At 35.2% G+C, this 24,849-nt stretch overlaps 1 protein-coding gene across 8 annotated transcripts in view; it reads left to right on the top strand.

The window, feature by feature from the left end:
• sdk (sidekick cell adhesion molecule) overlaps nt 1-24,849 on the top strand; it is a 223,097-nt gene that overhangs the window by 153,035 nt on the left and 45,213 nt on the right. For 5 of the 8 annotated variants that reach the window (XM_068352200.1, XM_068352199.1, XM_068352197.1 and 2 more), the window contains 17 exons: nt 2,257-2,515; nt 2,900-3,091; nt 3,482-3,678; nt 3,963-4,172; nt 4,304-4,558; nt 9,199-9,430; nt 9,977-10,105; nt 10,267-10,437; nt 12,266-12,446; nt 13,463-13,678; nt 13,984-14,209; nt 14,811-15,005; nt 15,775-15,939; nt 16,624-16,993; nt 17,671-17,789; nt 18,969-19,128; nt 23,895-23,915. In XM_068352200.1, coding sequence (XP_068208301.1) covers nt 2,257-2,515; nt 2,900-3,091; nt 3,482-3,678; nt 3,963-4,172; nt 4,304-4,558; nt 9,199-9,430; nt 9,977-10,105; nt 10,267-10,437; nt 12,266-12,446; nt 13,463-13,678; nt 13,984-14,209; nt 14,811-15,005; nt 15,775-15,939; nt 16,624-16,993; nt 17,671-17,789; nt 18,969-19,128; nt 23,895-23,915 — 3,298 coding nt within the window. The remainder of the gene's footprint in view (nt 1-2,256; nt 2,516-2,899; nt 3,092-3,481; nt 3,679-3,962; nt 4,173-4,303; nt 4,559-9,198; nt 9,431-9,976; nt 10,106-10,266; nt 10,438-12,265; nt 12,447-13,462; nt 13,679-13,983; nt 14,210-14,810; nt 15,006-15,774; nt 15,940-16,623; nt 16,994-17,670; nt 17,790-18,968; nt 19,129-23,894; nt 23,916-24,849) is intronic. The other 3 variants (XM_068352202.1, XM_068352203.1, XM_068352198.1) reach the window with 1 other exon arrangement.

Below are 24,849 nucleotides of genomic sequence, written 5' to 3'. Positions count from 1 at the left end.
TTTGACTTTTAAACTAATATAATATATCTACCAGTAATACTTAGCAGACTGTTAATATGTTTGCAATAGTTTTATATTCTTGTTTTCTACAACAATTATTATAATGATTTACACCTGTTAGGCATTCAGTATACTCAGACCCATTTTATGCCTTACATTTATTTATTAAGATAAAGTTGATTATGCCTTTGTTACCAAACTTTTTCCGCTATGAAGAGTGCATCTATTCGTGGTGGAAAAAATTACCATACCACTGCAGGTTGGAGGAAATGGTAAAAAACTTTGTGCAAATTTAGAGAATTGAGTGATGGAACCTATCCGAGCCCTCTAGATGATGGATTAAACTTCTGTGAACTCTTCCATATTATGTAATTCATGTTAAATACCAAACTGCATTTTTCAATAGCAAATCAAAATTTCAGATAGCAAAATCAACCTAATTTGGTTCTGAAAATACCAAATGGCAGTCCTGCTAGTTACAAAAACTGCCTTAATTGACATCAGCTCTTGACATATGCAATACACGTGTAGTACAGTACCGTACTTGCCTAAGTCATGTGACCATTTAAGACTCCTCGAAGTTGTAGCATTGACTGTACAACAGAAACTGATCTATGAGACATAAGTTTGAAATATATTTGTCACACGTACAATGCAGTACTTGTCATGCTCACTTAATTGACATGAGGCAGCTCTCTCTCATTTTGATTTGATATGCAAAAGTAATTTCTTTTTCTTGAAAATGAAAATATTATCAAATAAATCAATTAAAATTCATATTGAAAACAACAAATGAAAAATAACTTTTTTTGCATTACCAGCTACAACATCCATAGGGATTCTATACACTAACTCCTTTCTGCCCGATCACTCAACAGTCAGTTGATGACACTGAGGTTCGGTATGAACCTGATCACTTCTAAGCAGCCATACACGAAATTGTATCTGGATCAGCTGTGTCTTTCTTCGTCAAAGAAGATCTTTAATCTTCTCGGTAAAGGATACTGCTCACATCTCAAACCAAGTTTTCAGCTGGGTCTTAGGCCTGAACCCTTTGAGAAAATCAACAAGACTATGTGGGAGCTTCTAAGGAGCTCAAATTGCGGAAATGTTTTACGAGTGCAACCGTCTCAAGCAATCCCTGATCAAACAATGGAACGGGCTGCCGAGAAGGCTTTGACCATTTAATATCCTCGTGTAGTCTAGGCCTGATGAAGTAATAAGGAAATGACATAACTTTGCCTGTGCTACAAGTCATCCTAAAGAACAGAGGATCACCACCTCGGTTCAGGTGTTCGGATACATGACCTAGAACCTAACCATTCAAGACTTCAGTTCCTTCTTCCTTTCTTCCCTACAAGAAGTGATAACTGGAAGAAAAATTATTTGCCTCTGGTTCTGGAAGGACACTTTCAGATTCCTTTCTATCTATTCCAGCTCTTAGGAAGAACTTGCCAAAGGTGTAATTCTTGAAGATGAGTCTGGTAACAACATAACCTTCTCTGCCCATTATGTACAGTAGTATATTCACAAGTCCCTGATACTGGTATCCTTAGCCAGGTGGTAGTTGGTCGATAGATTATGTAGCAAACCTAGTTGCTTCATGGGACAATCTCTGCCCATTATGTACAGTAGTATATCCATAGATCCTTGATGCTGGTATCCTTAGTCGTATATAAGTCTAGAATGAAAGGTAATTTGACTGGCTCTTTTACCTCCTTCTTTCTTCCCCTTCCTTTGGGTGCAGCAGTTGCTCCGTTATTTGCTGGATCAGACTTTAGATGTTGGGGAGCAACATGGTCAAGCAATAAGTTTTGTTTAAAAGCTCTCCTCCATCCTCCCAGATGCAGGGGAGGATGGCTGAATGTATGTTTCATAATGACCATACATTATGGAAACATATTTTCCACATGGTTATAGGTTTTCCTTGACCGTCTTCCAGTTCCTGCTAATGACGGAGCCTAACGCATGCCGCATCATCTTGATCAGGTCAAGAGGAATCATAACTTTTGCTCCTGTACAGTACCAAAGTGTTTCCCCACTTCCTAGCAGGAACTTCTGCCAATTCTTTAAAGTTTTAACAGATGTATCCAGCTTCGCTAAAAGCGTACTCCTATTAAAGGACCCAGGTTTGCATAGTTAGTAAAATACTAATTACAGCACTTATAAAAATTTGTGATTCTGTAATTTTTTTTTTTTACTAGTGTTTTAACTTTGAATTGGTACATGGCTAATTTGGTGAATATGGATTTTCAGAGTCAGCATAACTATCTCATTGGAGGCCTCATTATCTGGAAGGACTATGAGATTCAGGTGGCTGCCTACAATGTAAAAGGTGTTGGTGTTTACTCACGAAGCATTCGGGTAAAGACCAAGGAGGGCATTCCTGCAGCCCCACCTAAGGACGTTGGGGCTGAAGCACTGACTTCAACTTCTATAAATGTAACATGGAAGCCTCCAGATCCTTGGATGATTAATGGAATAAATCAAGGCTACAAAGTTCAGGCTTGGAGAGGTTGGTATTCTGTGCATTTTTTTACATGTCAGTACAGTATTTGTTGCAGGCTTATAACTGTGTATGTTGCTATTTCAACAATGTCTTATTGTTTGTTTGTTTTTAAATTTAAACTAAAATGCTATTTATTTTAGAATGGTGGTTTACCTATAGGCTGTTAGTTATATAATAAGAAACATTTAATAATAATTTAATTTCATAATACACACATCTAATTGGAATCTTCTTTTCCAGTATAACTTTTAGTCAAAAGTATTTCCTTTTTTGAAGTGTCTAATATAGGAATGTACTTTTTTAAAGTGTCTAATATAGGAATGTACTTTTTTATAGTGTCTAATATAGGAATGTACTGGATTTTCTATGTGTATATATCTTCTTACACAGGTAAACCAGAGAATGCCATTGAGCCAGACAAAACCTTAACAGTCCCACCCAGTCCCTATCCTGATGCTCAGTTGTCTGCAGTTCTTGCAAACCTCAGAAAATACACGGAATACTATGTTACTGTCCTGTGCTTCACTCATCCTGGTGATGGCAACCGATCTCAGCCAGTTCAAGTTCAGACTCATGAAGATGGTAAGGATTTCATTCTATTTTTAGTAATCATGATAAGGAGTTTTTACATATAAGTCTATGGTAGCTTAACTTGAAGTTAAAGGTCTGGTCATTGCTGTGATTGCTGATAATTTATTTATGAAAATAGCTTTAAAACTATTAATATAATTTTATTATTTTAGTATGATATGTATATTTAGTCATATTTTTGCATATCAAATTTTCATTTTCTACATGAGATTGACTTTCTATTCGATTCTGGAAAGTTCCGTAGTGATACAAGCCTTCTGGCAGTTAAATATCTAGACTAACCTGGCCTCTTAAACTACTGAGTAACAATGCTCATGATTTTACATTGTGTAGTAGTAATGATTTGCTGCTTATGTTTTCCCTTTCTTCTTTATATTGTAGTACCTGAAGAAGTTTCAAGTTTGAAATTTGAAGATATCAGTGACAGATCAGTTAAAGTTTTGTGGTCTGAACCTGACAAGAGCAACGGCATTTTGAAGGGATACACACTGGCCTTCATGGTGAAGGATGTTCCACAGACGTTGACCGTTCAGAACTTTACAGCAGATGTTACAAGCTCTGTAGTTTCTAATTTAACTGTGAGTATGAAGAGCTACGGCTTAAAGTTTCCTTCCTAGAAGTAAATATAGTTTTGTTTTTTTGTTGATAAATATCAATCACTTGTATATGATGCTGCGTACTGATTTATGTACAGTATTTAGAGTGTACTTAATGTGTTAGTGTGTAGCCATTAAATAAATGCTTGCCATTTTTCATGTTGTAAATGTAGAACTGATTGTGCTCTTATAAGTTTGCCCTAATCCCATCTTCCATAACTGACAAATCCCTCAATCTTAGCTTTGATGTTTGAACAAATTTACAGGCAACAACATTTTACACCTTTGAGGTGTATGCATGGACTTCAGTAGGGCGTGGAGAGTCATTGACAGCAACCATTCAATCTGGTGTTGAACCAGTCTTGCCTAGTTCTCCTGATCGTCTGGCTGTATCAAATATTCAGGCTTTTTCCGTGATGTTACAATTCACACCTGGTTTTGATGGGAATTCTTCTATTTCAAAATGGACAGTACAAGTAAGTCTTTATGAACTTTCCCTGTGAGACGTCATTCAAGATTGTTTGTAAAAACTGTTTGATAATGTAACTTTTATTTATACTTATTTATTTTGATATACAGATGATAACAATGCACTATTGATTTTCAGGCATTGTCTTCTCGTAGCAGTACATGGGAGACAATATATGAAGTTTCCGCACCTGATGCGACTACAATAACTGTGCAGAATCTTATTCCCTTTACAAAATACTATCTGAGATTAATTGCCAATAATGTGGTTGGTAAGTCAGAACCCTCTGAGGCCTCTCCAGAATTTCAAACTCTCCAAGCTGAGCCAGCTCATCCCCCATCTAACATGACTGTCCGAGCTATGTCAGCAACTCAGCTACGTGTCCGCTGGATTGTAAGTTTGAGCTTTATACTGTGCATTTCTTTGTTTTTTATTGATATTTTAATTTGATGTAGGCTGCAATCTATCAATTATTAGGATATTTTTAAAATTAGTAGCCCTTGTTTTGGCAACATTTGCCTGAAGTTGAAATATGGAAAGGTTAGTATTCCTAATACCAATGATCTTGTGCACTGCAATCAGGTACCGTTTTTCTCACTTAATCAATATCATAAAATCTCCAATGTAATTTCATACTTGAAAGACTCATGTACAGATCATAAACCTGGTTTCTTGAATGTCTCAAACACTGTAGTCTATTGTTCAATACAGAAAAGGGGGTTAGTCTACAACATGTAACTATCCCACTTCAAAAGTCTGTCGGATATTGGCTTTTTCTATTTTAACCCTTTTACCCCCAGGCTATTTGGAAATTTCCAACCCTTAACCCCCAGGGGGGTATTTTTTTCCCAGCACATTTTTCAGTATATTTTTTTAAAATTGCTCTAACAGCCTTAATTTTTGTCATAGAGAGGTCAGGTTGGTCTCATTCTCTTGGAAAAGGCCTGAATTTTCTCAAAAAATTATCAAAAATATGGAAAAAAAATTTTTATAGTATTGTTTTGCAAGGACGTATCGGTACGTCCATGGGGGTAAAGGGATGGCTTTTGTGAAACGTACCAGTACGTCCTTTGGGGGTAAAAGGGTTAATACTAATGAGCAGTCATTGTTAATATTCAGTAAAAAGATTTTGTTATATGTTTCTTTACTATTCATATGTTGTAATGATATGCCTAATCATGTTTACTTCAGTTATAGAAGATAGATTAACCATAAATGATTTGTTTATTATTTTGATGAACCTCTCCTAATATACACATTGCTTCTTCTCCAAAAGCTTGTTTTATCGACATTTACCCCTAGAATTGAAAAGATTTCCAATATTCTTTCCTTTCCATAGACACTTGCCTCTAGTGAAGCAATGACATTTTCTGCTGAGATGTTTTAATAGTTTTGTTTATACTTTAATCATTTGTAATATTGATTGTAAATTATTTACATTTTTATAAGTTCTATGAAGAAGGTGGATTTGGCCATGGGACCCAGGAAAGCAGCAACCTATAACAAAACAACTAATTTAATATTTGATGTACTGTACTTGTTTCCAGTATGACTTACCATTGCCATTGATATCGCCAACAAGTTGTATTAACCCTTTTGCGCCCAATGGACGTACGGGTACGTTTCACAAAACTCATCTCTTTACCCCCATGGACGTACTGGTACGTCCTTGCAAAAAAACTGATATTTACATTTTTTTTTGCATATTTTTGATAACTTTTTGAGAAAATTCAGGCATTTTCCAAAAGAATGAGACTAACCTGACCTCTCTATGACAAAAATTAAGGCTGTTAGAGCAATTTAAAAAAATATATTGCAAAATGTGCTTGAAAAAGAAAACACCTGGGGGTTGAGAGTTGGAAAGTTCCAAATAGCTTGGGGGTAAAAGGGTTAACAAATCATTGGCTCAGTATCATATCTTTGCCTTCATATGTTCATATTTGTGTCTGTTCTTGCTTTGTCTTGCAGAGTTTCAACTTTTTCTTCAGGACAATGAAGACCAACACTACAGCCTTTAATATGGCAGTTTCTGGCCATGGAATATGAATTTTAATATTTTTTGGCTATCTGTTTGTTGCTCTTGAAAATGGCCACATTATTTTTGAGTTTGAGGAGGGCTAAGAGGAGGAAGCTATACATTATTTATATCTGTGAACATCCCCTGATGTTCAAATTTCTTCTCTATGGAAGCATGGAATTATTAACATTTACCCTTAAAGTTAAAAAAATCCAATCTCCTTTCCTTTTATTGGGTCTTTTAGCTAGTAAAGTGATGAGGCAATCTAATGGTTAAGCAAATATGTTGGGCACCAGAGTCTCTTTATCTTTTCAATCTCTGTGTCATATCAATCCGACTAACTTCCTCCTCTCCAGATTGTTTAGATTTTAGTGCTTTAATCATATCTTCCTTTGAATCTCTTAACAACAACTGCATAGATTGTTCAAGAAAATTGTTTCTAGGCAATAGTGAACTGCATTCTTTGTGTCTTGTGGGATTTAGATAACCATTGTGAGGAGTGAGAATTTTTCTGTTCCTCGTATAGAAAAGATAGAAAAGTTTGTATCTATGGTTACCAACCAATTGAAGAGTTCCAAGTTTAAAAGGAAACTTAATGATAATTTAGGGCAAAATCCAGGGAAGTCTAGACTTGTTGATTATAGCGGGGATGATGGCAGTATTGACACACCAGAACCAATGTTCAATTTAACATTTAACAAATCTTTTTGATAAAGATGATTTTCAAAAGCTCGTAACTTCCTTAATATCTTTTGTAAATTTTCCGAAGGCTACCTAGTCTTATGCCAAGGTGGTAATTTTGAGCTTACCTGCCCAGTTGCTCCCCTTAACTTTATTGGCCCTCAACAAGTTCACAGTTCTCACAAAGTTTTTGACGGAGAATCCCTCAACATTTCTGGGAAAGCCAAAGAAAAAATAAAGTATACGATTTTTTCTATAGACCTATCAAATGCATATTTCCACAATCCTTTGTATCTCAATTCAAGATAAAGCTTTGTTCCATCAACGTGTCAAAGATTTACCAATTCAAGTGCCTGTGTTTTGCTCTCAGGATGGCACCTCAGGTATTTGCCAGGATTATGGCTGTCACCTCAAGTGGTTAAGAATTCTGCAGTAAAGAGTACTTTTATACTTAGATGATTGGCTAATTATAGTGAATCATTGGAAAGGATTCGGGTTCAGCAAGTGTCGTTGCTCAGGTTGCTGGATCGGTTGGGAATCCTAGTAGATTTGGAGAAATCTCTTCTGGTTCCAACTTTGATGATTTTCTATTTGGGGAAGATAATAGCAACAGACTGAGAAACGGATTCAGTCATTTCTCTTTTTTTGCAAAAGTTCAAGATGTTGAAGTCTATGTTTCTTTGGATGTAAATGAGGCTGCTATTGACCATTTCTTCTTTAGAGAAAATTGTTCTGATGGGAGAATGTCTGGAGATGAGGGTTTTTCAATTTCATCTCAATGATCATTGGAACAGAATTAGACAATCTAGACATGAGTTCAAATCCAGAGATGGAAAACCAAATTTGGCTGCTGACATGGTTGTGAATGAAGATTCCAGAATTTTCTCTGTTAACAGATGCTTCATAGGAAGGGTGGGGAGCAACTCTAGAAATTGACATCACAGCAGCTGAATCTTATCAATTACCAAGAATTACTAGCAATATTGATGACTCATTATAGAGCCAAGAGCACCTGGTTGTAGGAAAGACAATATCACATCCCCTATACCAAATAGCAGAGGTGCTTTTAACCGGGACAAATTATAGAGGGATAATTCTTCTTTCACAGTTCATTATGGGGAAATCAAATATTTTGGTTGATCAGTTAAGCAGAAGTCTGGTGCTTGCAAAGGTGTGGTCTCTACATCAATCAGTATGTCTTGATTTTTTGAAATATTGAGGTCGACCGAACATAGAAATGTTTGCGATGTCCCTTAACAAAAAGATAGAGGTATTTTATTCACTTGTTCCAGATCCCTTAGCATGAAAGGTAGATACCCTTTTAGAAGAATGATCCCATCTGGATCTTCACCTATTACCACTGTTTGCCATGATTGGAAAGGTGATAAACAGTTAAGGTTTTCTACAAACAGCAGGATGACTCGAGTAGCAATACAGCTAAAAGTCCATAATGAAGGAGTTCACCCTGTAGAGAGGATCAATACTTTTGTTGTTTTGAATTGGATTTGGTTTCTATTGTTGGGACACAATGAGGTTTCAGGTTTGAATGACAAGTTAATATGGGTACAGGAGCAGTAGGTGTAGGAGGAATCTCTGGTCAACTTGGCAGAGTTGTGTCAACCTTTTTTTCTTTTTTCCAAGGTGACAGAAGGAGAGCACTCCATTAGTTTCAGCCTGTTGAACAAACCTCTTCAGCAAATTTTTTTTTAGAACAGGACATTTTATAGAACAGGACTTACTGGGACTTCTGGGGGACTTCTTGTCACAAAGGATTCTACATCTATATCATAATTCAACTGATTTTAAAGAAATACATTTGCTTCTTCATAGTTAATATCTCAAACTACAGAAAGTTAGGTACTTATCATCTTTAGTCCTAATCCTCTTTTGTCAGTAAAAGGAAGGCCTGTAGTGTCTGTAATGTGAAGACCATGAATTTGAAAAGTGTAGGATTGATTGGTTTGTTTGAAAAAACCTGAACTTTATGAAAAGTTCATGATTGTATGTTCAGTAAAATTAGGTTTAGAGTTATGGAAGAATTCAAGGTCAATGTGGATAGCCATGATGTAAAATTATAAATCTAGAAAATTACTCAAAATTGCAATTGTATTTCACAAGTTATTCTACTGTATAGCAATACAAAGACTGATAAAAAGTATCCTAATTTTAGTTCTTGTATTGGTTTGGAATTACCATCAAACGTACTGTGTAGATTAATTAATGGTTTTACCTGGTATTCGAGTCTGACATGCATTATGTATCTAATTTTTCCAAGAGAGCTAATCTCAAATGTAAATATTGAAAATTATTATTTATGACCCATTTTTCCTTTCAGCCTCTTCAGCAATTTGAGTGGTATGGTGCACCTCAAGGCTATCTCATTAAATATCGATCTCTTGGCTGTGAATGTGATTTCTCAGAAGATTTTGTGCAAGACATCACTGCCAATTCACACCAGCTTATTGGTTTGCAAGAATACACCCAATATGAAGTTACTATGGTGGCAGTGAACCATATTGGACCATCTACATTGGCACCTGTTGCAATAGAAAGGACAAGAGAATCAGGTATATCTGTGGTATACTATATTTGTACTGTACGTTTATAGCTTAGGTGAAGACGATTCATTCTAATGGAGAGGAAGCTAAATAAGGAAAATGCTATTCTATAGTATGAAATTTTGAACATTGGATTTTACTAATACTTATTCTAAGCTATATTGTAGAAAGATCTTTTATAATTTGCTTTGAAAAGATGTGATTTTTTATTTTCTGTTGAATTATTAATTATATGTAATTTTTGTTATGTTCAATGTATGTATGAGGCAGTTTTATTTCAAAATGTGAAAGTTAGGTGCTTTGGAAAAGTTTTTAGGAATTGATACGAAGCTCACCTCATTGCAAACATCCATTAAATATTTACTCTGATGTAACTAACTTCAAGTTGCGAGGGTTTAGCCTATTTAGTTGTCTGGAAACTTATAATAATGGATGAATCAGTAAGAATGTTTTAAAGTATAGTACAGTATAGGACATTTTCTTTTTTATTTATTTCTAAGGAGTATAATAGAAAAAGGTTTAATTTTGAAAGCTAAATCAACATTGCTCTTTCAGTTCCAAGTGCTGGTCCTGATGGAGTAACAGCAAATGCCACATCCTCTACAACAATTGTTGTTAGATGGGAACAGGTGCCACTTGTTCATCAGAATGGGATAATTGAAGGATACAAAGTTGTGTATGTTGGTAAGTAAAGAAGACACTTATTGAAATGAATTAAGTTCGTATATATAACTTATATATGTTAATTTAAATGGCCAAAATAACTGAAAACACTTTTACAATAGGTGTGTTATACTGTACTGTAGTTTCTTTCTTAGTACTTTTTTTTTTTCATTGAATTACAGGCAAAAATATGAAACCTCAGGAAAAGATAATCCCAAATAATACTACATTTGCTGCTACACTGACAGAACTCCGCAAATATTACCAATACACTGTACAGGTTCTAGCTTATACCAGACTTGGGGATGGTGTGCTATCAACTCCTCCACTGCTGGTGCAGACTCATGAAGATGGTGAGTGTTGATGTGAATATATTTGTGTAACTGTAGCATAGCTAGTCACTGTAAAGCAATATTGCAGTACTACTAGGACTACTTTTTATTTACCTGTCAGATATGTATCCTTGCTCTTGTATTTTATTTGGCAGCTAATTTGCTTAAAGTTTTACGGACTTGGTTTTTGAGAAAATTATGAAATAAGATGTCCAGGAAAATAACGAATTTTCTTTGACACACATGATCATAGTTGTGCTGCAAAACACAGTAGTACCGCGGGTTACAAGGAACATTGAATTCGAGCAAATATGGATACGAACATACAAATGCATAGTGGTTCATGAGCATTGAATCAGTCACGCATTGCCCGCAATGTTTATGGGATTTTTACCCCTTTTTATTTTTACATTAGCTTGTGCACACCTTCCCCCCCTCTCCCCACTGCTCTAACCCAAACTCTTCTAACCCAAACTCTTCCACTCTCTTAGCAGTGCTCAGAGAACCATCATTTGGTGTATTAGATTTAAGAATTGTTTTTTGTAAAGTTATGACCGTGTGATGTTTGTTGAGTTGAGATCGGTATATTTCATCTCAAAGACAATCGTGGCTTTGTGCAACAATTGGACACTCGCTCCGACAAAGGAAAGGATCGCCCTGGATACGATCTCATGAAGCCAGAATGTTGCATTACCTCAGCACTTTTTTCTTCCCCTTCCTTGGGTTGCAGCAGTCACCCTGTTATTTGCTGGACCTGACGATGGATGCAGATGAACCATTGAACAACTTTTCTTTAGCATCAAGTTTTTTAAAAGTATCTCCTCTATCCTGTCTAATTGCATGTACATGCAGTTAGACAGCATATCCTCTACCTTGATATAGGTGCTTCCCTTGTCTGTTCAGTATACCAGTCTTTGCTATTAACCTAGCCTAAACTTTTCTCATCTTCATGTCCAAAATGCCAAGAGGTTGATAGGAGTACGTTAAACTTCCAGGAATAGTAAGCTAGCAAGTTGGTTACAAGGACTTCCTCTTAAGGTTAAGTGTCTTATGAAAGGACAAGAGTTTGTATTTCTGTTGGAGCAAATCATAAATTTTTAAAGTCATATGTACTGTTTTTTTCTAAACTATACAAATTTGAGTCCTCTGTTACACTTCCTACTTTAAAGTCAAAGTGGCTACTCAATGTGCTGGTGGGGGTTGGGACTTTCCCGCCACCCGCCAGTAACTACCAACACCTCGTTATGAATTTAAAAGCCTAGTTCCAGGTATGCTGAAGGCATAGTCCTTTTAGAGGACACAGGTTTGTACATACATACATACATATACCAAGGCACTTCCCCCAATTTTGGGGGTAGCCGACATCAACAAATGAAACAAAAACAAAAAATGGGACCTCTACTCTCTACGTTCCTCCCAGCCTAACAAGGGACTCAACCGAGTTCAGCTGGTACTGCTTGGGTGCCACAGCCCACCCTCCCCCATTATCCACCACAGATGAAGCTTCCTAATGCTGAAACCCCTATAGTTATGAAAAATAAAAATTACTCTAAAAATTTTTGATTCGGTAGAGAGTTCACTCCTAGAACGAATTACTGTATAGAAAACTCGTAAACCAAGGTACTACTGTACCCTACTGTATTATAATTAAGATTTTACCATAATATGCTAAGTGATATTAATCAATTAAATTCATTAGGTGATCAAAGTGAAGTTATCACCATAATCAATATTTTTTAAAGTAATATTAGTATCTAATCTATCTCCTCTTGAATCTGTGTCAAATTAAAGCATACTGTAGCACTAACTATTTTTTACCTATAATGACATGAATTTGTGGTATTTTCAGTTCCGGGTCCACCTTCAGATGTGTCATTTCCAGATGTCTCATTTACTTATGCCCGCATAATTTGGGATGTTCCTGCAGAACCAAATGGTGAAATTACAGCCTATTCTATTGTTTACCATCTAGAAGAAAACAATGATGTAAATAATACCTTCCAGTTTGGACCTACTACACGTACTTTCAAGTGAGTATACGTCTGATTTCATATCGTCACCCTCATAAACTAACTGCCTAAGTCATTTTCTCCACTTGTTGGGAAATAAAAAACCTTCTCATTTACTACATCTTTATATCATTGTATTGAGCTTCAATTAACAAATTCTAATTCACAAATTCTTCTGTTAAGCATTTGTGAATTGAAGCTGAAGACAATGATATAAAGAATTAGGAAATGAGAAGGTTTTTTTTTATTTCCCAACAAGTGGAGAAAATGACTTAGGCAGTTAGTTTATGAGGGTGACGATATTGGAACTTTTAACACTGTAGGTGTCCCTCGGGATACAACCGAGATCCGTTCTTATGATGTGTTGTAAAATGAGATTTGATGTAAGTAGGAATACACTTAAGTAGGTCTACATTACTTTTTTGTAAGTACTGAAGTCACTCACTTATAATGATGCAGCAGTGAAGTCATAATTTAGGACACAGAAGTTCACTTTATCATGTGGAAGCATAACTAGGAATAAATAAGGAATGAGAAAAGGAAACTATAAAAGAATGTAGATTTTTTAAATGGAAGGTGCATTATATCCACAAAACCCTGTTAAGTTGAAGCTGTTTTAACCCAAGAACATTTTGTATGCCTTTGTAAATTTTTTATGCATGTTAACCTTTTTACCCCTAGGCTATTTGGAAATTTCCAACCCTTAACCCCCAAGGGGTTATTTTTTTCCCAGCACATTTTGCAGTATATTTTTTTTTAAATTGCTCTAACAGCCTTAATTTTTGTCATAGAGAGGTCAGGTTGGTCTCATTCTCTTGGAAAATGCCTGAATTTTCTCAAAAAATTATCAAAAATATGAAAAAAAAAATTTTTATAGCATTTTTTTGCAAGGACGTACCGGTACGTCCATGGGGGTAAAGGGATGGCTTTTGTGAAACGTACCAGTACGTCCTTTGGGGGTAAAAGGGTTAACATTTTATATAAGCTGTAGATGCCCAACATTGCCTAATTGCTAAAGTTTATTTATTTTCACACAGAGCTATTGAACTGAAACCAGAAAGCAATTACATGTTTCTGGTAAGTGCTCGTACTCGACTGGGCCAAGGGAAAGTGTTGCGGGCTCCTGTATACACAACAAACAATAGAGAACTCCCAGCCCCACCTTCTCGACCTTCTGTGTCTCATTCTCAGGTCACATCTACGAGCATAACATTTTCATGGAATCCTGGAAGAGATGGCTTTGCACCCATCAGGTTGGTAATTGTATCCTTATATTTCAAGTAGATATCTGTGTTGTTCATTTTATTAGATCTTTAGTATCGAGGTAGGTTTTTCTTTAAACTTATAGCCCTGGTAATCTTAAGACTAATTTTTATCTGAATTTTTTTTTTTACTGGTAGTATGTATTTCTTGCAGACTATCATTAGTTACATAGAATATGTTTCCTTCAATAACTGTAAATTTAAAACATGCTATTGAATTTCAGTGTATGAGCTATATACAATATAATCAGGGCTATCACTTTAATATTTTCAACATATTTTATGTTTGTTCACAGATATTATACCGTACAATACATGGAGGGATCAAGTGGATGGCAGGCATTTGAAGAAAGAATTGATTACTCCGCCACAAGTTACACGGCTTTGTTATTGAAACCTTTTACTGCCTATAAATTCAGACTACAAGCTACCAACGATATTGGTGCAAGTGGATGGAGTGAGAGCAGTGTAGAAGTGCGTACCCTACCAGCCGAACCTTCTGAGCCTCCTACTGACATCAAGGTGATTATTTTCATTTTCTCATCTTAGAATTTAATCACTGTCCAGAAGTAAAAGTATTGAACTCACATTAGCATTATGAAATTATCTCACAACAAGTGTTATTATTCTCATCTACTGTATATCCTTTGATGAAGGAATTATCTAAATGGAAGATAGCCTGTGAATAGTGGTTTTCACACGCCCCTGCTTTATACACGACGCCCACTTGGTGTTCGCGCGAGGGTAGTAACCTCTGCATTCCATACTTTAAAATTTCTCTGGTATATTTGGAAGTATTTATATCAGAAAAGTGTAAAGAAGGACTCTTTTCACCGGGCGTCACAGGTATCTCCCCAGAAATAGATTTTTCCTTTGTCAAAATCTCTTTTATACTGAATCCTTTAAGTTGAACAAATGGAGCAAGTGATGTACTGTTATATACAAACATACCAGGTTAATCTAGTTTTGAAAACAATTAATGAAATCCAGCATTCCCAAACTTATTCCTTAGTTGTTGGACTATATTACATTACCCTTGAGACATCCTCTTTAATGAGACTTTCCTTTTGAACTAATTGATATAAGTTATTTCAAGATTTAGACTGTGATTTATTTTTTTCAGGTCATTCCTATAACGACCAATAGTGTTAGGGTAGAATGGACTCCCCTATTTCCAGATTCTTGGAATGGTGATGCCAAGACTGGTGGTTATAGGGTTAAATACCGCCAGATGTCGGATATTCCGACAGCATTTAGTGTACAGCACAAAGAACTAAGAGATATTCTGGCAAAAGAAATTGTTTTAAAGGAGTTGCAGGTATGTTTTTTTGGATGATTTTTTTTACAGTTCTTTTATTTTTATCTGAAGATTCATAAATATGGGTTTTATTTTAAGATGATAGATTGTGATGCAGTTTAGGACTTTGCATGTTTAGCATTTTTACCGCTGTCAACGAAGTATGTTTTTACCCCTGTTTCTGTGGTTGTTTGTGAACAACTTCTGGGCCACAATTTTAATTGTAGAGTAGTGAAACTTGCAGGGATTAACTCTCATGTAAAAAGCTGGAAATGATGAAATTTTGGATGTTCAAGGTCAAAGTTCAAGATCACGGCCAAGCAAAATGTCCAATTCACGCAATCAGCCATAAATTTGTACAACTGACAACGATGACCAAATTTATGGCTTCAAACTTGATTCATATTTGAGTGTATGGAAATCCACACATGTTAATACATGTTAAGGTCGAAGGTCAAGGTCAAGGAAAGGTCAAATTCTTGTCATCAACCATACGGCCACAATTTTAATCGTAAAGTAATGAAACTTGCAAGGATTTTAAACTATTATGCAAAGAGCTGTAACTGATTGAATTTTGGAAGGACAAGGTCAGGGACGAGCAAATGGGCCATATCACGTAATCAGCCATAAGTTTGGACATCCTTGTCACGGAGACTTCAAACTTGGTTCCTATTTGAGCTTATGAAAATTCACGCTAACAAGAAACAAGCTTCCGTGGCAGAGGTCTACTTTTTACTGAGTGGCCCCCTAGTCTTTTAATGTTTTATTGTTTTACAATGTTCTGTTTCAGCGTGATACCAATTATGAAGTGATGGTGGTGTCTTTCAATGCTCAAGGAGAAAGTCATCCTTCAGCCCCTTCAACTGTTTATGTAGGGGAAGCAGTTCCCACTGGTCAACCAAGGGATATCCTGGCACAACCTGTGTCATCCACAGAGATCAAGATATCATGGAAGGTACTTTTTGAATTTACTGTGATCTTTTATTTTCTAATAGAACATGTTTTCCCCACCTCTTATAAGAATTTAACATAGTTTCCCATTATTTTGTTGTACATTTGCTATTTCTCTATTACAGTTTTATTGTAACGTGTTTTTAGAGCTATTGTTTATTCTTCAGGTGTTAATCCATCAATATTTTGATGCATCGTATGTACAGTTAATGATGAATGTTTTATATTTTCTATAAAAGTTATATAAGTAAAGAGAAAGATATGACTGAGACTCCTATTTATAATCTTATTAGGTAAGACATCAGTAAACATAATTCAAATAATGGAAAGTGTGTTATCAATGTATTACTTAGTTTCATTATTGCAACCTTCATCCCACCATCTATAACTTGGTGGAGAATTCATTGGTGATGATTTTCATATTTTAAAATTTCTCACACCATATTTTCTGGGTCGACCTGTGACGCCCGGTGAAAAGGGTCCTTCTTTACACTTTTCTGATATAAACCTTCCAAAACATTATATCAGAAAAGTGTAAAGAAGGACCCTTTTCACCGGGTGTCACAGGTCTCTCCCCAGAAATAGATTTTTCCTTCGTCAAAATCCCTTAATTTCCACCTCATGATGTCTTTTCTTGTTGATTTCCAAGTCTTAACTTTTTTTTTTTCTTTTTTTTTTTATGAATTAGCCACCAGATGAGGAAGAATCGAACGGGGAACTTCTCGGGTACAAAATCTTCTACCGAAGTGAGAACGACCCGGAGGGATCAGAAGATACAGAAGTTGTAGGAGCTTCTACTAGAGTGTATGAGCTACTCTATCTTGATATGTACACTAGGTACATCATTACAATGCTATGTTTCAATCCAGCTGGAGATGGACCAAAGTCTGTGCCAGTATACACAAGAACACTTCAAGACCTACCAGGACCTGTGGCAAACCTCAGTTTCACTGACATAACTATGAACAGTCTGAAAGTGGTTTGGAATGCACCTGCGAGACCGAACGGAGACATTCAAGGGTACATTGTTACCTATGAAACTGCTAGACCTGATGAAAGTATGTATTTGAATGCTTCTAATTAGTTTATATATATGTCCTTAATTTGAAAAGTCATGTTTGTGTAGGAATTAATCAAGCTTATAACATATAATTTGTTTAATATTTTTCTTCTAGAAATTGGTAGTAGCGACAAATATTGATGTTAAACTTTATTGGCATGAACAAAGCAGTTCATTTGAAGTCTATCTTTAAACAGAGTGCTGTATATGAAATGGTTACAATAATTTGATGCTTTACTTGTTCTGCAATATTTACACACTAAGTTGGTAAAGGATACACTTTACTTGTTCAAGGAAATATTTTGTATCTCTGGTAAGACACTTTGACCCTTGTAACCCATAAAGTAATGACCCCTGAAGCTAAATTGTACACCTTTCTAATATATATATAAATTAATTAGTCATTTAAGACTAGGATGTTAATATATTTTCCTTCAGCACAGATTTACTAAAAGGAAATGTCTTTGCTATCAACCAAAAATTAGGTTCATGGATAACTGTCCAAATTGATTGTGGTTTGCAGTCTACTTTATTAGGAAAAATTTAAATATGTATGATTTTAAAAAAAATTTTGGTCAATATTGTGTGTGTTCTTATGATTTATGGTCTGCCTCCTTTTCATTTCCTGGTTTTATTGCTTTTATCATGGCCTTTATAGATTTTTTTATATTTCAGATTTTAGTAAACAAGTGAAGCAGAAAGTGGTGACTCCATATTTACTCGTTATGTCATTAGAAGAAGAGGTGACATATGAGTTTAGTGTTCGAGCTCAAACAATTGATTATGGACCTGAGGTAAATAACATAAAACAAAGTTCTGTTAGCTGTGTGAGAAAATACATGAAGAGCTCATCAATTTCCTTAACCCTTTTACCCCCAAAGGACGTACTAGTACGTTTCACAAAACTCATCCCTTTACCCCCATGGACGTACCGGTACGTCCTTACAAAAAACTGCTATTGAAATTTTTTTTTGCATATTTTTAATAATGTTTTGAGAAATTTCAGGCATTTTCCAAGAGAATGAGACCAACCTGACCTCTCTATGACAAAAATTAAGGGTGTTAGAGCAATTTTTAAAAAATTTACTGCAAAATGTGCTTGAAAAAAAATAACCTCTGGGGGTTAAGGGTTGCAAATTTCCAAATAGCCCTGGGGGTAAAATGGTTAATGTAATATAGCTCTGATGGAAAGTAGTATAACCAGATCATGGAGTTGTATTTCTAAATTCCTAAGTTTAGCCTTTTAAAATCAGCTTTAATATGAAAAAAAAATTAATGGTATTTGGTGAGGGGAGGAAAGCAAAACATAAACATGGAAACATGATATTAGAAGCAATAGAGTGGAAAAGGTATGATGTTGTAGCCCATTTACAGTGAATTTAGTAAATAACATTGTCTAACTGTGACCTCTTAGGAAATTATACTCCAAAAGATAAAGATTGTTGCTGTTAGAAAATATTTTAATACTTGGTATCCTTAATCATGTCAGTATTGCAGTATTGTCTGGGTGCTAACAAGGAATGGTGGGAGAAGGATAGGTAGTGGTGGTGGTGGGGGGCAGTAGCTGTAGTGAACAACACCTCGTAGTAACTGGGGATTTTGAGGAGGGAGAAGTCTAATTGGAAAGGGATCTCTACCTGAGGTATCACTCGCCCCAGCATTGCATTCCATGCAACTTTTTTCTCTGGTATATTTAGCAGTATTTATACCTTTGAAATGGTGCTGTAAGGAGCATTTCACTGGGCGACACAGGTTCCTCGCCCAGAACTAGATCTTTCCTTCGTCAAAATCTCTTTTTTATATCAGAATATTGCGTAGCAGGAAACCTTTTCAGCTATATTTGAATATCTAACATATTAAATAACATTTTACTTTCAAATATTAATGGATAACAGGTTTTAGGAGATAAAATTTGAATTAAAACCATCGTTATTTTGTAAGATTTAGCCTTTATGCAGAATCTTGTTAATCAGGTACGAGCAAATGTCACAACTGGGCCACAGCCGGGATCCCCAGCAAGACCAAAAGATTTAACCTTGACAAAGACAGTTTCCAGCGTTACTCTACACTGGCGCAATAGTCATTCAGGAAAGGGTGCTATTCTTGGCTATTACATAGAAGCTATGAAAACAGGTATGTTGTTTTAAGATATTTGTATCGATTCAACAAACAATCCTCTTATTTTACCAAAGCAGAATATCCAAAGTGCAGAAATTTGCTGATTTCTATCTGTTAATGTATTGTTAAACCAAAACTCATTTGCCTTCATAGGTATATCCTCTCTGCTACCAGGAGGTGCCTTTTTTCATATGTATTTTTTTCCATCCAAAGTTGTTCTTTTAGAAGTCATATTCAATCTGAACTCATTTGTTTTTCATAGCCTAAACTTCTGAAGTCCCATTATGATATATGGGGGAGGTAAACATTCAGTTAAATTTTTTATTTCTTCCTTCTAACATCCCAACAGTTATGGTCACTGATCCATGAGAAAGTTCTAAATATAACCCTTAATTATTCATAGGTAAACAGCTAGTGATAAGCAAATGTCTGTCTCTGGCATTGAGCATGATTATACTGTATTAGGAAGTTTTATATTTATGAAGCATGATTGTTTTTATATCATATGTTTGTGTGTTTTAAGTCAAAATTGTTAGTGGCTTTTTATATCACCTCGAGTATATGTTTATACATTCAAATTTCAGGTTTTCTCAGTATTCACTTTGTTGCACATAATTATTCCTTCCAAAGGACAATATATTGTATTTTTTGGAATTTGAGTCAATTTACACAATTTAGGTTTAATGGATATTTATATGAAATGTTCAGTTTAAGAGTAGATATGTGAAAGGATGTTCATTTGCACATTGAAGTACTCCGTAAGACGAAAAACAGCAAGGGAGCTATTTTCTGATAATGTATCATATGTTGTATTGATATTTTGTAATAATTTATTGTGCAGTTATAAACTGATAGGATTTTCTTTTAAGCTGTACGAGAGTATGTCAAAATTTAGAAAGGTTTTGTTGCAAGGTGTTGAAGATACATTTTTATTCCTACCATATATTGCTCTGTATGTAAAGCTGTTTTAGTGGCTGTTGACAGTCACATGTGCAGTGCAATTGTCTGTTATTTCTATACTGTTATGTTTTTTCCCTTGGAAATTTCTATTGGTCACAAATTTAGTAGAACTCAAAGAAGCATTATACATAATTTCAAGAATTCTGAGTGGTGCTGAGTTATCCGCAAACAGTTTAGGCTACTTTTAAATTTTGCCTGTACCGTTTTAAGGGTAATAATTGATAGTGCTAGGAGTCTGTGTTTCATAAGGACTAACTATAGTCCATTTCTTTTATCGATGCAGATTTGCACCGACTCGCAGCGGTGCCCTTTTAGCTCGGAAAATTTTCCTGATCGCTGATTGGTTAGAATTATCTCGTCCAACCAATCAGCGATCAGGAAACTTTTCCGAGCTAAAAGGGCACCGCTGCGAGTCGGTGCAAATCTGCATCGCTAAAAGAAAATGACTATAGATGTAATGTTTTCTGCCTAGCATTGTTTTCAAGGGGAGACCTTTTTTTTCCTTTTTCATATGATTTGAAAAATAGCTTTTTTATCACTGTACGTTTGATTGGTTGATGATGGTAACCATTGAAACAAACCCATCTGAAAAATAACAGTTGCACCGTATGGCAGTATAGTAATTTACTTGCACAGCAGTCATTAAGAAAATTTTTATGTTTGTTTGCTGTTACACCTTGTCTCTTTCACATCTCTGCTCTCACTTTTATTATAATGCAACTCGTGCTTATGTTCACCAAATTTTTGAACGTTTTCTCACTATATCACTAGGGTTGTAGATTAACAGTCATTAGTTTTCTTTTACGAGACTTTTTTTTTTACCTTTTGACTGTCGACTCTTAGCAAGTTTAAAATTAATAGACTTAGTTAATGAAAGGAAATGAAGTAACGACACTAGAATTGTGAGCTGTGCCATCAAGTGATTCGTTTGTAATATGTTTTTCAGGATTTTTATAAGAAATTTCAGTATTTTATCAACATTGATTTTCTTAAATGTCTACTATGATTTATATTAATTTTATGGTCTGTATATAGTGAAGAGCATTATGTTTATTAGTTATATTTATTTGGTGAAACACTATGGAAATAGGGAAGAAGTATAGGTCTTATCTCCTGCCTTACTCCCATTTTGTTTTAGACTAATTTTTTAAGATACTGGAAGACAAGCCATAGCATTGTCCTTCCTTTAATTTCACCCCTGTCTTGATTGAATTTTGCTCCTCTTCAGTCTTTAATGATGTATATTCAATTTTTTGAATAAGATACAAGATGTCTGTCATAAAATCTTTACTATATGCTACTATTCTTTCTTATATTTTAATTTCCTTAGTCAATACAACACATAGATTACAGTATTATACTTTTCTATTTTACTCTCAAACAGCATTTGTTGTCCATGAATAGTTCACTCACTCTTTCTTGGTGCTGTACCTCCATGGCAGTCATAGCAGTATAGTTTAATCTATTTATTTTTTTCCGGTTTGTTGCATTCGTCTAACCCTGGATGGGTTATGCTATGAAGCAAAATAGAACATTTAAATATTGTATATAGATGAAGTAATAGAAAATAAAATTGATTTTTATATATCAATCGGAACAAGCTTGATGCCGAATGCTTTAGAAAATTTAGACGGGCAATGCAAACTTCTATGTCCAGCATGGATAAGAACAACTAATGGTGATGAGAAGGATGACCGTTATATAGCAGAAGGGCAAACCTAAGGGGTAGTTAAACGCTTTTATGATTGCGACATATAGAAGTCTGTAGGAGGAATTGATAGAGTAATACATACATATATACCAAGGCACTTCCCCCAATTTTGGGGGTTAGCCGACATCAACAAAGAAACAAAAACAAAAGGGGACCTCTACTCTCTACGTTCCTCTCAGCCTAACAAGGGACTCAACCGAGTTCAGCTGGTACTGCTAGGGTGTCACAGCCCACCCTCCCACATTATCCACCACAGATGAAGCTTCATAATGGTGAATCCCCTACTGCTGCTACCTCCGCGGTCATCTAAGGCATCGGAGGTAGCAGCAGGTAATAAAGTAATAGAGTGATAAAGGAAATAAATAATGAATTGGATTTGTGCATAATACCTCTTTTTCTTTGCACTAGAAATGGGGCCATTTGTTTTATGTATTAAATAATTGGTAAGGTATTAAATTTAAAATGCCTTGGTTCATTTAAAGGTTCAAAGATCTCTCATGAATAGCAAAGGCAAGGGACAGTGACAATTCCCTAGCAGTACAATACCTTAGAGACTGATCATCAATCTAGGATCAAGGAGAGGCAGGCAATGGCTGCTGATGACTCAGCAGGTAGTCCTATAAGCTCCCCAAACCCCTCCCTATCCATCGCTCACATAAAGGGTGAGATTGCAGACTCTAAAAGGAGCTATTAGGCTTTAGCAGGTCTTGAACCCCCATCCAGCAGATTGCCCAGCAGGTGAAGAAGCAGTTTAAGAAGTGTAACCAGTTGATGAAAAATATAAGATAGTTTGAAATGAGAATGGGAGAGCAGCTTTCATTTATTGGAATGGTTTGGCACCTTGAGTGTTTTTTTGAATGAGGGGACACCTCATAAACCGAGTGTCTAGAGAAGAAACAATACGAACATCAGGGAAGGCTCATTGAAAGGATATAGCATAGGGGAAAAAAAAAACTATTTACTCTACACAAAAGAAGGAAACTAAGCGCACCAGTAGCTAGTTATTATGTTAACACTATAACTTGTGTGTTGTTGGTAAAAAAAGTGTCTCTTTTAAAGTTTATTTTCACCTAGTTAATATATGTAAAAACTGAAGTAAGCAATATACAATCATACACACTTTATAGTTTAAATAGTATCACATAGGCATAGCAGGACAACATATACCTCTCTAGTTTGGGAAACATTCTACTCTTGGAAAAGTTAGTGAATTCTATATGATTAAACAAAGAAAAAAATAGATTAGACTAGAATTATTGATTCCATGATTTTGGTGAAGTAACAAAATAACAGTGATTAAAGAGCTTGTTATCATCAAACTACACACCCAAAAAAGAGAGGTTCTTTCTTGACTTGAACCCAGGACCCATAGGAGTTTATGGAAGGTTATGATGTCCAGCTGGGAGACAAATCTTTATAAAACAAGAATGAAGTTTCCAGGATTTGGGGAAGACTATGAATATTTGGTTATGCATTGTAAATAATAGTATTTTTTTCTCTGGACCAAAGTTTTCCAGCATACATTGTAGCTCTTCTTCGGCCAAATACCAGACGGTACATAATTGTTCATAGACATTTTAAAACAGTCCCAATGTCATTTTTTATTGTGTAGGATTGATAAAATTTCTACTTTCACAGGCCATTTGATTTTAAGTTTCAAAGTTTATACACTTAGATGATGTTATTTTAAGACAAAAATATTGTTGCCCAAAACTGTTAGTAATTTGGAGTTTGCAAGACATTACAAACTTTGAGGGGTGTGTTCCCTGAACTATTTTAACTTGTACAGTAAAACATTTTATCTAGACATTGTAACTAAAGCGTATGTAACCCCAATTTTAACAGAAAGATATCTCTTCTTTAGCTGTCACAATTATCATTATGAAAGATATTTTGCAATATTAATTTTGCTTCTGTAACCATAGTATTGCTTATTGATTATTCTGCATGTCATTCTAAATTTTTCATCCGACAGCATGAAAGTAGTTGTGCAAATAGTTGGTATTATTGTTTATTTTTGTCCCTTTTTTTTAAGTGTGTTTGGTGAAGGTTTTCTAAGTTTTTCTTTTCTTTTCATTAAAATTTATCCTCCTCACCTGCTCGACTACAGCTGGCTTAGAATGGCAGATGTGTAAGTATGCATATTGTGGAATGGCTCCATTGCCTTGCATGTACTTTGGATATATTTTTGAATGCAGGCAGTAACAGGAAGTTTGCCGAGGGTGTAACCTATTCTTCACTAAAAAGGGTTTGTAGCTTTTAATTTGCCAAAAAAAAAAGATAGTACAGTATATGTATTTGCGATAACAGCGCTTAGTACATACATACGGGGGTAAAGTATAATCCAATAAAAATTTTTTTGGGCTCAAGCCATGACGTCCTGATGGAAGGTTCCTTCAGTAGCTTCCTAGGGTATATTTAACTACGACGTCATGGCTATCTCACCCAAAAATAGATTTTTCGCTTCGCTCAAAATCCGTTATGTGTAAATCTTTACTAAGAAATTATGATTCATTTATTATTGGGTACCTAAATTACATTGCACAGTATATCTACTGTTTTATTAGTTTATTTAAAGTTTTCGAAGTAAGTCACTGTAAATAGTCTCCAAGTTGGTAGCATTATAATTGTTCTAATTAATATAAGTACAGTACTTTAATCATTCTTGGATCCTATGCACTGGTAATTTTTCTTATTTTGGGTATTCCAGATCGTTTAACTAGTAATTTCTGTAATTCAAATTGACTTCCTCCAAGGCACTAATTTTTGGTTGTGGATAGTAGCTCTGATACTTACTAGCTTCATTGAAGTCTGAACTACCAGGTTTGTTAACCCTTTTACCCCCAGGCTCTTTGGAAATTTCCAACCCTTAACCACCAAGGGGTTAATTTTTCCCCAGCACATTTAGCAGTTTATAAATTTTAAATTGCTCTAACAGCCTTAATTTTTGTCATAGAGAGGTCAGGTTGGTCTCATTCTCTTGGAAAATGCCTGAATTTTCTCAAAAAATTATCAAAAATATGCAAAAAAAAATTTTAAATAGCATTTTATTGCAAGAACGTACC

This window comes from Palaemon carinicauda, chromosome 28 (genome assembly GCF_036898095.1).
Source record: "Palaemon carinicauda isolate YSFRI2023 chromosome 28, ASM3689809v2, whole genome shotgun sequence".
Classification (NCBI taxonomy): domain Eukaryota; kingdom Metazoa; phylum Arthropoda; class Malacostraca; order Decapoda; family Palaemonidae; genus Palaemon; species Palaemon carinicauda.
The sequence above is the reverse complement of the archived record's forward strand: the minus strand, read 5'-3'. Positions and strand labels throughout refer to the sequence as shown.